The sequence below is a fragment of the Eucyclogobius newberryi genome, unplaced genomic scaffold (assembly GCF_026437365.1).
Source record: "Eucyclogobius newberryi isolate DKJ021-1_F unplaced genomic scaffold, fEucNew1.0.hap1 SCAF_22, whole genome shotgun sequence".
NCBI classification, from domain to species: domain Eukaryota; kingdom Metazoa; phylum Chordata; class Actinopteri; order Gobiiformes; family Gobiidae; genus Eucyclogobius; species Eucyclogobius newberryi.
Window position 1 is genome coordinate 7,399,305 of NW_027315857.1, and position 15,317 is coordinate 7,414,621.

General features: G+C 38.9%; 1 protein-coding gene across 1 annotated transcript in view; it reads right to left on the reverse strand.

Annotated features, from left to right (window-relative positions):
* Positions 1 to 15,317, reverse strand: part of LOC140371956 (adhesion G protein-coupled receptor L3) — a 271,947-nt gene that overhangs the window by 96,791 nt on the left and 159,839 nt on the right. Inside the window, exon 5 of the mRNA XM_072459197.1 lies at positions 10,014 to 10,814. Within this exon, the coding sequence (XP_072315298.1) occupies positions 10,014 to 10,814 (801 nt within the window). The remainder of the gene's footprint in view (positions 1 to 10,013; positions 10,815 to 15,317) is intronic.

Sequence of the window (15,317 nt, forward strand, 5' to 3'; positions counted from 1 at the left end):
CTGGTTTTACTCGCAAAAGAGTACATTTTTTTCTTATTTGTAAAATATCAACATTTAGCTTTTAAATAATGCTAAATCTAATCACTAGGCAGAATTTGGGACCTTTGGCTTGTGTCCGTACCAAATTGTCACTACATCCAAGTGCAAAAGTCCAAAAATCTATTAAAGCTTTAGTACGCAACTTCTTTTTTCATAACACAGTAAATTCTGTTCTCTACCTATATTGTACAAGTAATTATTTGTGACAAAAACCTACAATACTACACGACCACAACATACTGTTTACCTATTATCGATAGAAAACAAACAAAAAAGAGCTTTGAATGTGGCTATATGCAGTGGTGGAAGAAGTACTCATTTTTTTTACTTAAAACGTACGGGAGCAAAAAATGAAGTAAAAGTATGACACAAAAAAATCTGTTAATGTATCTAACCATGTAAATATGTACATTGAGAAGTGTTTTCAGATGCTTTGAGAACTAATAAAGCGTCTGGATACAAGATTGTGCCGAATCTATTTGCTCATTTTTCTAGCTGTTTTTATTTGGATATTTCTGTTTGCTCCAAGTTGGAAAGTCAACTGAAACTATGAATACACAAAATATAACTTTTCAGGCAGTTTATTCTTTGTGAGGAGCTAGGAACTTATATATATATATATATCTAAATAGCCACTTTCTTCCTTCCACTAAATATGTGAATTGATCATTGTTTGTAGCCATCATTGCTTAATACATAGTTATAGCCAACATAACCAAACTTTATTTTGAGATTGGGTTGCAAATGAATAAAGTTCCCTAAAAGTGATCAAACATCGGCACTCAGCAACACGTAAGGTATTCGAAATTAGAGCAATAGTTACTCTGGATTCACAAAGACAAGCGTATCGATTTTTTCGCTTCCCCGGGATCAATACGCGTCTCATATAATGGCATGACTCACTCCTGAATAAGCTTATCAACCCTCTAATGCTCATGTTACCCGACCCACTAGAAAAACGCATTTCCTCCTGAACGGCACGAAAATAAACCCGCGATTAACGCTCGGTGTCATCTAATGGATCCTTTTGGTGGCAGTCGTGCAAACCCATCAGTGACAGGGTTAGGAGGGAGAAGAAAAGAGTTGTTCGGGTAAATTATGCAGCCAGACATCCGGTAATGCCCCGATATCATCTGACATGATGAGGGCCGTAATGGATGGGCGCTATGCATTGTTTGGCAATTAATTTCTCATTCCCCCCGCGCTCCCAGCTGTGACTCGAGAGGGCATCTTTGGAGGTCAGGCGGCGCCGAGAGAGAGTGCGCGCCGCTCATATGTATGCACCGAGACACGCGGCCTGTGTTTGAATTTAAATGACAGCGGCGACGTGCGGGAGACTGGAGCCAGACCTGGGCTTGTAAACCCACACACGGGTGAGTGCCACGCAAACGTACAGTCAGTGACATAAGAGCGCTGCTGGTCTTTAATAAATAAAGCTTTTAATTGATTTTAGCGCACCATCTTTGCTGGGTCAATATTATCAGAATCACGTGCTATAGTGTCCATCTTTATACTGATTTTTCTTAATACACAATTTACTATTTAAAATGCAGTATTTCAACATGAAGTTTGGTGTGTGAAATGTGTTTTTTGTTTCTTTTACTTCAGTATTGAGGTCATTTTGGTCATGTGTATTACAATCTGAAAGCTTTATTACTCCTTGAAGGGCAAAAACACACACATAACAAGCACACAAGCTAGATAAAAGAATAAAAAGGGTAGAGTTCAAGAATCGCAGAAGGAATAAAAGACTATACTATATAATAGCGATTAGTACTGATCCAGGACATTTGATAGACCTGAGGGCATGAGGATAAACCTGAAGATAAAATGTGCCTCTGGTTTTGGTCAACAGCAGGTTTTCTTCTCCAACCCGACTTTCCCAGCGTGATGTCAGATCTCTTCACTGGGCAACCATTATTATTACTATTTAAGCGAGAGGCAACCAAACCAGGACGCAGCTTGTTCTTCCCACCAGCGTGTGGCACTGTTTCGATTGGATTGTGCAATTCTAATCAAGAAAAGGTACACTTGGACGTTTCAGTGGATGTCAACAGTCACAGGACACGTTTTAGCCATTTAATATTAAGTGATAATCTAAAAGGCTGCAATTTATTTTTAACAGACAGACTAATAATGACAAAGAAGACACAGGTTTTTTCCCCCCTAACTTTTTTCCAATTTCCATATGTTTACGCTTCATTTTCCATATGCAGGAAACCGTATACTTTTTTCTATTTGACTCTCAATGGACCCTTTGTCTTTACCAAATGTAACAAGACCACACCAGTGCCTTGCCAGAGATCTGTTTTGATTTCATACGCCTTACGTTGTCCATTCAGAAGATATACATTTCCTTTCCCACAGACCCATATTATCATAAACTAGATTGATAGAGCATTGTTTTGCTGATCTCAGAGTTTTTTCTGACTCTGATGCAGAATCTAAATGAAGACTTTGTCAAATTTCCACCATCGCTCTCATGTTTCAAGCCCGATCGGAGGCTCTGTCATGTTTATTCAATCAGTGAGCACACTTCCACCTTATATATCACATGATTCCCATCTGGCAAACTCCGCCGACCGGCCATCCATCACGATCCGTTTTCCGTCTTTACCTTGATCTAGAACTCATACACAGATCACCTGTGTAGTGAGAGACGTGGCAGGCAATCCCTCAATTAAGAGCCCGGCCCTATCCATCACTCCTGACATGGACACGAATATAGGCAGAGAAGGCACCATGACAAATCGGACTATATTTAATGTTCTTTTTAGTAGTCATGAGATACAAGCTGGTACCAGTGGTGAGCAACCTGGGAAATTAAGGGTGCATGTCTGTCGTATTATGATGATGGTGGACTATGGGGATTTCCAATTATTCTCGTTCATGGGCAAAAGGTTTTTGATAAAAAGCTTGAATGATTTATAAATGCTATTGTGGGGTTTCTACGTAAAGACAAATCAAATAAGTAATAAGTATAAATTTAATAACTATCACTCTAGCTTTGGTTTTACTTATAAAAAATGTGCACTGTTCTGCTACAAACTAAATATTTAATTATCTGAATGGTCAAAAATCCTCCAAATCTCACCTTTAAACAGCCCAAAACTCATGAATAAGAACGTATTACATTTCAGACCCAAACAAAATACTAACAAAATATGATATCCCTCAATGATAAAGATAACATAATAACACATTTGTTGAAGCATTCTCAAGGTGATTTTTGTACATTAGACTTCTTATCCTTACATGGATAAATTCCATCTAAAAAACACCAACAAAGCCTTTCCTGTTTCTCTGCTACAACTCTAAAGCTGCATTACTAACAGAGCCCCATTGTGCATCAGCATTAAAGGAGTTTGTGAGAAGCCTGTGTATGTGCATGTGCATCTGTGTGTGCGTGTTGGTAAATACCTCCAAAAAAAACATAATCTTAAATCATTGCACTACGTGATCAGCACGTAGCTGCCAAATGAGCATGTAGCCTACATTCCAGAGAACTGACATCAAAAAGTGCTCCATGCTGCATGTAAAATTAAATTTCCAACTAGGATATTCTCTAAAAGCAATCAAGACAGAAATATCCATAATGACACATTTTGAACACTTTTTTACAAGTGGCTTTGGAATCTATACATCTGCATTATGGTGGACTCAAATGTCCTGTTTTATGACACGCCGGCTGTTCTTTAAAGAAAAGGATTCAAGGGAACTTCAATACATTGATTTATTTTGCTCTGCAGGACGCAGATGGCCTGGGGCAGACTGGCAAACGTGTGGCAGCCAATATAGACCTATGGACCATTTGACAAACCAATCACAACATACTGAGGCTGTGCAGTTAATCCCATTTTAATCTAGTTTAATCCAGTAGTTTCAAATTGTAAATAATCAGCTTGAGTCTTTTTAATCAAGAGTTCCACAGCCAATAATCCAATACTAAAAAATAATGGTTTGTAGAGAATACTTTGTATTTATTTATTTTGATTAAAATGGCATGGATTACATTCATTAAAGTATTTATTATTTATTGCTTATTCATTTGGAAATGGCCTCTTTGACAAACTTTGGATGCATCTTATTCTACCTGTGTTATCTTTTCTTTGCTCTCTCTCTCTCTCTCTCTCTCTCTCTCTCTCTCTCTCTCTCTCTAAAACAAAATAAAAATCTGATTTAATATTATGATTGCCAAAATGAAAGAAACATCCCCTAAAATATACAAAATAATTCCCAAGCTTTCACCGCATTTGTACATGCCTATTTAAATTATTGTCAAATTATAAGTAATCCAGACTAAAATGGCCATAATGACACGAGACAACTCCAGGACGCTAAGTTCATAAAGCGGCAGAAATGAGAGTGGTCCTTTAACAGCTCACATTATCTCCACTGCCTCTGCCAGGCTGCATTTACTACTTAAAAATCCTTAATCAATTTAGCATGTGTCAGGCTCTTCCAACAGGAGCCAAGACTAAGAGCGGGCGTCCAAAGCCATTTCGGTGCTGAGGTCGGACCGCCGGCGTATGTGGGCTTCCTCCCATGCCAGGGCAGAGCTGGCGCCATGCCGCGGCCAGATGGCAACATGTGGCAAAAGAACAGGAGAGACAGACAGCCGATGTATCCATGACGCGCCCAGGGTGGCACGCACTGTACAGACGGCACGAGCCAACGCGAGGAAACACCGAGACGGACGGTCGTGCTTCTCAGGGCGGGTAATTGAGACATCGGGTGAGGGCGATGCTTTATGGACTACGGGCATGTGTGTGCGGGGGGAACGGCGCGAACTTTTGTCGATAGTCCTGCGCAACATGCTTTTAAGATCGAGAACAGGGGGAAAGTGACCATGCTTGAAACATAAAAAGGTACTTTGGCGGATAAAAAGAGCAGTTAAAAAGGTCCGAGGCACTCTGTTCGGTGATAAAGTATAGGTCCTTTTTTTTAACTACGGGACAAGGAATAAATAAAGTACTTTTACTTAACTTTTTGTATTTAATTCAAGCACAGTCACTTGCACTGTAGCTGTTGGGCCTTGTCCTTGATGAACGCCTGATTTAGATCACCAGGAACATCCTCTGATGCGCTCACTTTTTCTGCGTTAATGGTTTTAAGGTTTCAAAGTGTGTCAGGTTTTAAGTGTGTGAGATATAACATAATTTAGGATTAAAAAAAAAAAGAAATGGCATTGCAACATTTTGATTATACTCTAATTTATTGTAACTAGAGCTGCAACTAACGAATATTTTGCTGTTGGATTAGTCTAGCTCTTTGGATTAATTGATCACTTGTTTAGACCACAAAAAACTATATAAAAAAGATATTCAACCAAATTTGACCCAGATAACGCTAAAGTAATGCCGTTTGAGGACATCTTTATTGAGTATACATGCAGACAAAACAGGTTTATCATCAGAAACACTAAATGTATGCATGTTTTCTGTGTCATTTTGATGTAATTCTTGCTTTGAACGAGTCATAAAACCTCTTTTCTCAGCACGTGGCGTGTTTTGAAGTCCGTCCATGGTCCAGATAACAATTATTACTAAAGGAGTTATTTCAGTCCCAACTGTAACATCTAAAGGACATCCATTTAGGCAGAATATATAATGTCATCTACAAGTAATACATAGTGAAGGGCAAATCTATTTCACCAAATGCAAGAAGGCTTTATCAAACTGTATTACCTTTAGAAATAATTTCTCTGCAAGAATTAAATCTACTCAAAGCATTGACTATATAGTAGGCGTACAAGGAGAGGAAAGGCTTAAATATGTGTGATGTTTCAAGATAGAAATGTAGAAAGAGTGTCTGAAAATGTGAAATAAAAAAAAATCTGGATTCTTTGCTTTTACAAATTCAAGCAGCGATTGTGTTCAGTGTTTCCGACAATCTTGGTAAGAAATCCTTATTGCTTTGAATCAAATGACAAAGCTGGTATCACAGTTAAAGTTACAAAAAAAAGAGAGACAATGACAAAAGCTAGAATAATTTCTTGACACACTTGTTCACTTAATGAGCTTTATTGAAGTACTCTACCGCCAAATATCTCGCAAGACAGATGACGCAACCCCATGAATGAAAGCTGCTTGTGCTTTTGCGACCGATGAATAAATCACTTAAGTTTCACAGACAACAACAGAGCCGCTCTACAACAAAAGCCCCTCATTGGTTGGATGTGGAGAAGTGGGTCAGGAAGACACTGACATTCACCACCTATCAGCGCCGCATCCTCCAGAGGGCATGCCTTCTGTGTGTGCATTTATTTGCGTCATTCTCATTAACAGCCACGACAAAGCGCGCATTTCAATTTATTTGGACCGTTCTTTCTGCCGTATTTGTCCATTCGGCACGACCTCGTTAGTCCATTCAAACGAGATGTATTGCAACACGGATCCTCGCTCGTTTTACACCCAAATCCAATCATCAAAAGTGAGACGTACTTGCAAGAGAGGGCTTTTATACGGGTAATGGTGGCTGCGCCGGCCCCCTGTTTATTATCAATTCATTGGATTTAATTATCAATGGAGTTGTCATGGAAGCACTCCTGGGCCCTGCTCGTTTTGTCCTTGGAAATAAAACACTGCTCATTTGGCAAGAACATCTGAGACCACAGCAAAAAACAGCACAGATCTGTCAAAAGAGAGGTAGAAAGTTCACGCTTTGTTGCAGGTCCGAGGAGAGAGGGTTGTATGAGCATCTGATAAAAAAAAAAAAACAACTTCAAATACAATATATACAAAACGAGTATGGGTGGGCGAGTTTGACAAAATATTACCATCTCAGCACTTTTTGGCGATTAAACATGCCAAAACATGCTTATGGATGTATTGGTCAAGACTATATTCTGTGGGGAAAAATAAATATACATACAAATTTTAAAAATACTTAAAATAAGATGTTAAATTGGCTTTCTCTTGGTCAAATGTAAGAATCATATTTCCACAGGCCTTCTGTAATCTAAATGAATTGAAATAATGACACTGAAGTGCAGAAATATCACTTTAATACCCGTTTGGAGGATTATTTACACAATGCAAATGTATGTTTGTTTTCATTTTAAGACTTATTTTGCAGCATTTTAATTCAATTTAATTTATTATCCTAAAAAAAAAAAAAAAAAAATTGTTACAGGCCAAATAATATTGTCAAAATATAATCAACGTTTTTTCCAATAGAAATCTGTATCACACCTTATATTCCCACAATATCACTAGGGATCGAGGGCTATTGAAGCCCTAGTTGCCATACGTATAAGAGATGTATAGGTTGTTCATTTTTTATGGGCTATTTACAGTCACAATTTCTTCTAAAACATGTCTTGGGTAATATAATACAGCCATAAAAGCAAATATGCTTTTTGGCCAAATCCAGAAATGAAAGAAAACCTATTGCGGAGCCATTCACACGCTCTGGTGAAAGTCTCCTACGCGGTTTGAGGTGAAGCATACTGTTCTGCATGGGCCACAGCTGCTGGTGCCTCTGCTGCTCCATTGCCCATTTCCCATGCTCCATTGGTACGACGGGTCACGTCAGCCCAGGCGAGTGGAAGCGCGAGTGGGAACGAGTTTGTGTTGGTGTAGAAGTGCAACGCCGCCGCCGCGCTGGTTCTGTTTGATCGCGACCGAAATGTGCTTTGTCACTTTACATTTAAGACCCCAAAATCAAAGACTGTGAAATTAAATCTTTGCATCAGGCTCTGGTTTGGTCGCCATCTTGGAATATATCTGATGGCGGTGATGTCTCTATGTTACTGTTATGCCATGAGAAAGATAAAACTGTTGCCATTAGTCTGAATGCGCTAGGAATAAAATATTACTCATCGCGTAGCATGGAAACACCAAAAAAGCAAAGAGTTTCTCCTTTGATTTCGTAGTATTTTTGAGATAAGAACAGGGCATTCGAGGTTTTTGGTTGTCGTGCACAGCCATTTAGGTCCCATTTATTTAGAGAATGTCAAGAACTGTATAAAACGTGAGATTTACATAGAAAACATTGTTATTATTATTATTATTTAATCACAAAGAAATCAAGACTTTTTTGGGGGTTTATGGTCTTTCTTTGAAATATTAGGGATGTAAAGATATGCGAAACTCATGGTACAATATTATCATTACTTCACTTACTTTACTGTGATATTGTGGAGAGGCAAATAGAATTGAAGAAATGTAGCGTTTTCCTTTCAAAATGCGTTGTCAAGCGTTTGTGAGAATCAGTCCGTCATATTTCAAAGTTTAAAGATATAAAAGTGCTTAAAAATAGATATTTCTTCATGGTTTCTGAACTGAAATGTAGCAAAGGATCATGGTGTATGTAGCTCCTTTTTTTTTAATCTGCTGCTGCAACAAAACAATGATTGGATCTTGTAAATCCAATATATTGTGAGGCCTTCAAAACGTTCCCATCAGTCCGATACACTCAAATACAGTACATGTTTGTTGTAATATAACTGTAATAATGCATACTGAGCTATCAACTTTAATTTGAACATCCCTGAATACACTTAAAGCCTAAAGAAATGAAAATCCATTGAACAGAAACTTCAAAACAACAGAATCTACGTGGAGTGAAGTGGTTGACGGCGATGCTGATTCAAAACATTTCGGTGTAAAGACGCAGCCATCTACAAAATTAAACCCCTCGTGAGACAATATTGTGTGAAATACGAAGAGCGAACCGCACAGCAGCTTGAGGCAGTCTGGCTTCTCACGCTCCTCTTGACTTTATCAAACTAAATGCTTTATTGCTTGGGAGTCCATTCTGTCTGTTTATCTGACATTTTTATTTGTGCTTTGACTTCATCCATCCACTTAATGTAACATTTTACTATCTATATTCAAGAGGCACAGTCCTTGCTTATTCTTTGGAGGGCAGCCTGTTCTGCGCAAATACATCTTTTAGAGGTGTAGTGTTTGGAATTGGCATTTGCATGTGAATGTCTTGTTACTGTACATGATGCCTCAGAATTGATGGATAGTAATTTCATTAAAAAAGCCAACAACAAAACCGTTTCTGTCTCTTTAGCTGCAACAGATTACATTGTGGTTAACAGTGCATCATCGGAAACTCGCTCTTTGCAGAATAAATGAATATATTACATTTTGGTTCAGTGAAGATGCGGCGAGTAGTCAAGCAGGCAAAATGAATTAAATGGCAAGCAGAAAGCAAGGAATAAAATCCTCTGTTGCAGGCAGAGGCAAGGACTTAACAGTCAAATAACTTGTGACATTTTTGACTTGAGCTGTTGATGAGAGCGCAAAGAATTACCTGTGTGTGTCAAAACAGGTTATTTTTTGTTTCATCTCTCCCAACAAGCAGCAATTTATAAAAGAACAATGGAGGGAAGAGACTTTGGTATGAAAACTTTTTTTTTCGTCTTCAGTTTTTCATAGTGGAAAAATACAACTTGTATTGACACCATCTTGGTTCTGGTTGTGATATGCTAATTGAAAAGGACCAAATTAACACGGGCGCCTTATAGCCAATTAACACAATGCCCACACTCACTAAATGACTAAAAAAGTGTTGTTTTTGCCAAGTGGGAAATGTGGGGTACAAGTTATGAATAGCTCAGTCTTCCACTTTCATGTCATATAAAACCAACGCCAATCTGCCAAATATGAGTTGTTGAATAATTCATACACAACAAACTAAAATGTCTATGTTTCTAAGGACTGTCTAACATAACTTTAGTTTCACAAATATACCAATACCAACTTTCTCAAATGTATTTTAGTACTGGTACGACCATTCGTCCATGGACTACTCTCAGATCCTAATCTAAAAGGAAATTCAACTGTTTTTGCCTCAAAACTATCAACTTTCTAATGCATCCAAGCACAGTTTGGGTCTTCCAAATGTCCTGACCGCCACTAAGACCATTTTGTAATACTATTCAAGAAATATGGACCAAACTACAGACAACTACTAGCAACTCTATGATGTAGTGTAAGTGCATGAGTGGTTGTCCTTACCTAGCCTGTTGTCCAGCGCTCGAAAGTCCAGCGAGTACTTGACCACATGGTAGTTGTTCCACACGTACAGCAAGTTGTCCCTGGGATTGTAATCCACTGCGGCGATGTACTGGTAGGAGTTGGGGAAGGGGATATCCAGGTAGCCATCTTTACTCAGCTCCGTGTTGTAGATGTAGTCGATCTTATTCCCCGTCGCTTCATTGTCGTCATCCTCATACACGGACTTCACCACGTAGAGAATCCCGCAGATCATGAACGCATTGGAGGCCGAACGCTTGTCGTAGGCAGTGTCCCACGTGCCTTCCACTCGTAACGTATAAGGATTTAGCTGGCTGATCACGATACGTCCGTTATTCTGTTCCGTCGCGTAAATGACCCACAGTCCGTTCTCGTCCACGGCCAGGTCGATGTCCGATTTGCCGCCCCAGCGATACGGGGAGGTGTCGTGATAGTTGGCGTTTGCGATGATGGCCTCCCCGCTTTTGATGCGAGTCCGTAGGTCGAACTTAACAATGTTGCGAGTGCGCTCTTTGTTGAAGAACAGCGCGCCGTCGTAGACAACAAATCCAGTTCCGTCCACGCGGTGGGGAAGTTTGTAGGTGGTTGTCGGTCGTCCGGCGATGAAATCTTCCTTGGAGGAGTATTCGGTTAGCGTGTCGGTACGGTAAGGAGTCCAGGGCATGTAGTAGATCTTGTCGGAGGCTTGGAGAGGGTCTTTGCACCAAGCTCCAGACTGGTGGTCCGATTCGAAGAGGTGCTCGCTCTGGTAGACCCTTCGGAGAAGCCCTGGGCACAGGAAAACTGAGGAGCCAAAAATGGGGAAAAACAAGTACAGAGTTACATTGGCAGGTAAGGATAGCAAGGGCAATTTCAACTTGATCTGTGTGTGTTTTAGTAATGCAGTGACTGGTGAATAGCTGATCATGCAAGGACATGGATTGAAAAGAATCAAGTGTGACTCCACGTTTAATCACCTATTACCATTTAGCTTTTAGAGTTTCTTTTAATTCATTTAATGCCCTGACCCAAAAAGCAATTAACTTCCAAAGTCACTTGCATGAAAAGATGAATAGATTGAAGTCAAGGTCATAAATTATGTACAATACAATTCAATATGGCACAGAATGTCTGAAACATCAAGTGACAGCCCCGAAGACAAATGTTTGGAAATAAGACTTAAAGAAATTCATTTTGAACCCAACGATCCACAGCCATTTGATGAATTACTAGGCTGTAATTATTGGTCTTGGCACGATGCGAAGACAAAACACACAAAAAAAACCTGATTAAGACATTACACATTCATTAGAACGGCCGTCTGTGTCTGTCCATTATTGCATCCACATGACATTCGACGTCTGCCGCATGATTTACAATAGAGCGCACAATAAACGAATTATATGTGAACTGGTTTGCGCTCAAATCTGATAAGGCTCGTCCAAGGCAATGCAGCTGCAGCAGGTCAATACCAGTTGACCATTTTGTGAGCTAATTCGGCCTCATTATGAATTTTCCTGGACTGGAGCAAAATGATGCGGAAGATTACAATGTAAATATACAAAAACTAACCAATTTAAGTATATGTTTCTCCAACGTCGCTATATACTGCAGTATTTTCTCTGCATAAAAGGGGCGCCAATACCAATGATCTCAGCTATGATATAATGTAAGAAGATTTATGTTTTGAGGCATTTGTGAGTCATTCTGTCATGTTTTTATCTGCATTTAACATAGTGCCCTGACTTATCAAGCGTCGTATATTGTTTGAATGCTCCTTTTGGTGAACTGGCCCTGGAGCTTGGCAATGCGCTGACAGATCTCTTCAAGGAGGGTGAGGAGGAGAGAAAGCAAGAGACAGCCAAACCAGAATGTTCCCTCACATTTGTAATTCCTAAGATTAAACATTGTGTCTACCAACGGCTGTAAAGCTCAGTCAGACAGCGTCCTATTGACCTTGCACGCGTCACTGTGTGTGCTCCGCTAAATGCTAAAAGGGTTCAGAAAATAAAAAAAAAGGAGTGCTCGAGGTCAGAGGAGGTAAGCTTTTGCACCGGCTCAAAAGGAAGATTGTAGAAAAATATGCTGTCAGTGAACTGAGGCACACAGATGGGTGGAGTGAAAGCCAGTTTAAAGTAATGATACAAAAGCAATCATGGCATTCATGGGGAAATCCGGCTATAGCAGAAGTTGAACCATTTCAGTAAGTTTCTATCCTTCCTACTGTCATAAAAGTTCACATGCCATTAATTAATACTATAATAATGTTTATTATGCAGCTGCCTCTGAGTTAATTCACCGCTGCTTATATCAGGCATCGCAGAATATTATCTTGTACACAAAAGCAGTGCAATTAAGATAATACTATTTAAGCATGTTCCGGTTGAAATGTCCTGATTGGTTACAGAATAGACATACGAGCATAATGAGCCAGATAAATTAAGAAACACTGATAATAACGGGGCGATTTGTGACAGGAAACCCCGCCGAATCCTCTCTTAAGGGCAGAAGCTTTGGCATATGCTGTGCAGAATCATGCGGTGCTGATAAGGGAAGAATATGGCTGCTATGAGCTGTCTACAGTATTGACTAGTGAGTCCCCGAAGGTTACATCCATCAACATGTTAGAGCCATAATCAAAAATGCTGACAGCTTATTGGACAGGCTATTGATCATACCATATAGCCCTCAACTTGAATATTATGCAGCTGATAAAGCAGGTTGGAATATTCTTGTGTTATTAAAGGAAATGGGAGACCTCCTGAGAGTATGACGGTCCACGAGAGCAGGGTGGTAATGACCTTCCCTTTAAGAATGATCTCTCATGTGATACATTGTCTTTATTGGTTAATATCAAATTAAATAATGTCATTTTTTTAGTCTTTTGAAATTGTGTTTTCCCCATGAATGGCATGCAGCTAAAAGAAGCCATGCCCCAACACCGACAATAACTTGCGAGTATGGAAAATCAGATGAAAAGGAAAGTTGTCTGTATTTAGTTACCTTTTTGTTCCACTTCTATATTGTTTATGCATGGATGAGAGAGAAAGAGAGACAGAGGAAATAAAAAAATAAAGTATTCGTTAATTGAATAGGGAGGAAAGGTGTCGTGTGCTTTACAATCACAGTAGAACAGTGTGGAGTTAGTAGAATTGACACTTTGGAAAGGCAGGAAAAGAGTCTGTGAAGAAAACATACATCAGCGTTACACATCAAATCTGGTACATAGGCAATCAAACAGACAAAAGCAACAACATCTGTATAAAGCACATAGTTACCCGACTGAAAATGGCTCATCTTTTACAAACGTTATCACAGGAATCAGATTTTGTCAACATATCAAATATATCTCTGTCACAGCTTGCGATTGTATATTGTCATAACCTAGTACTTACCTTTGTGATGTGCTAAATATCAATACTTAAGAGCAGTTTTGCATCATTTAATTTCATACCAGACCTATTGTACTTTGAAATGTTTTTATTTGCAGAGACAGATGTGGACACGCTTTTCACATCAGCCATGGCATTTGTCCTGATCCCTTCTGTTTGGTAGAAAAGAGGTTAGCATCCAGCGAGCATGCCAGCCCCTGTCCCTTCCCCTGCAGTAATCCCGCTTCTAATAAGAGAGGATTAACCTCTGTTACCAGGGCTTACAAGGGCCCACTCCTCCAAATGGAGAGTGAGGTATGGAGGTCAGGCAGTGGGCAAGCCGTGGAGGGGGTGAAGTTTGAAAGATGGAGAAGTTATTAGAGGGGAACTGTATTAATGTAATGCCCGGTGATGGAGTAATAGAGGAATAGAGAGAGCGAGCTTTAATCAAGTCAGTTTCAAGTTTGGGAAGTCAAATTCTCATTAATTTGTCCATAAAAGTTGGACGTTTCTGTGGACTGATCAGCTATGTGGTAATGAGCATAACATGTACATAGGAAATTGTATACATTTCCCCATGTGTGGACAATAAAGTAAATGAAATAAATAAATAATAAATAATAAATAATAAATAAATAATACATAAATAATTAAATAAATAGATAATACATAATAAATAAATAATAAATAAATAATAAATATATAAAACAAATAAATACATAAATAATAAAATAAAATAAAAAGTAAAAAAGTAAATGATAAAGTAAAGTAAATAAAGACAATCAAATAAAGTAAAGACAATAAAGTAAATAAAATAAAGTAAATAAATAAATAAAGTAAAGACAATAAAGTAAAATAAACAAAGTAAATTAAGTAAATTAAATGTCCCCATGTGTGGACAATAAAGGAATATCTTATCTTGTTTAGCCTCCTTTAACATTTGATGTCTGTGTGGACCCTAAATTGGTACGCCGCGCATCCAAAGCAGCATCTTCACTCTCAAAAAATGATTGTCCTGTTGACTGCATGTTCTTTTACTCTAATATTTATCATTTTCCGTAACTGAATGGGAAATTTACTACCAGAACTTTGGCGGGCTACAGTGTCCATTGTGCACCGCCGCCGCATAACAACTCATCAACAACAAACAAACATCAATTGAAACGAGCAAAAGCGCACTGCCAGTCACAAGGTAAACAATGGCTCTAGGGCTAAATCTGGCTCGCCATTACCGCCAACTCCAAATTTGCCAATAACCTGGAAACCGCATGTGCACTTTCATAGATCAAAGCAAAGTAAACAGCTGGACGTCGACGATCGAATCTTCTTCACCTCCGCCTCGCAAAAGGGACCGTAGGGGGCCAGGAATTTCTGATTGAGCGATCGCCAACAGAGGCCAGGGTAGAGTGGGGTAATGATCTATGCGAAAAGGCATTAGCGACATGGACGTGTGAAGTGGTACGGATCAAAATGGTTAAGGGAGAATGCATGTGCGCAAACTACCAACAAAATGCATCAATCTTTCCGTTTTGACCAGAAGATAAGATCAAACAGTAAACAACTAATGTTAGAGTTGCATCGCAGTTTGAATCATGGCAATTTTCAAATCACAAAGGCTCCAATTATTAAAGGTGCAATGTGTAAATTTTTGGTGGAGGGTCGGTCCTCTGCTTCAAATATTCCACATTCTGGTATAAAACATAGACATCTATCTTGCATTTACAGTGTTTTTATTGCAAAAAATACTGAAAAAGGTGGAAAAACTAGGAGAAATATTCACCAGAAAAGTTTCACATCACACTTTTAAGTACTTTTTTTTCAAACAACACAACAGGATTCATATGATTCTAAGTATAACAGACCATTTTTCATGTCTTAAATTAAAAATGACTAATTTGTCCCTAAAACAAACCAAAAATATACATATGTAAGTCCA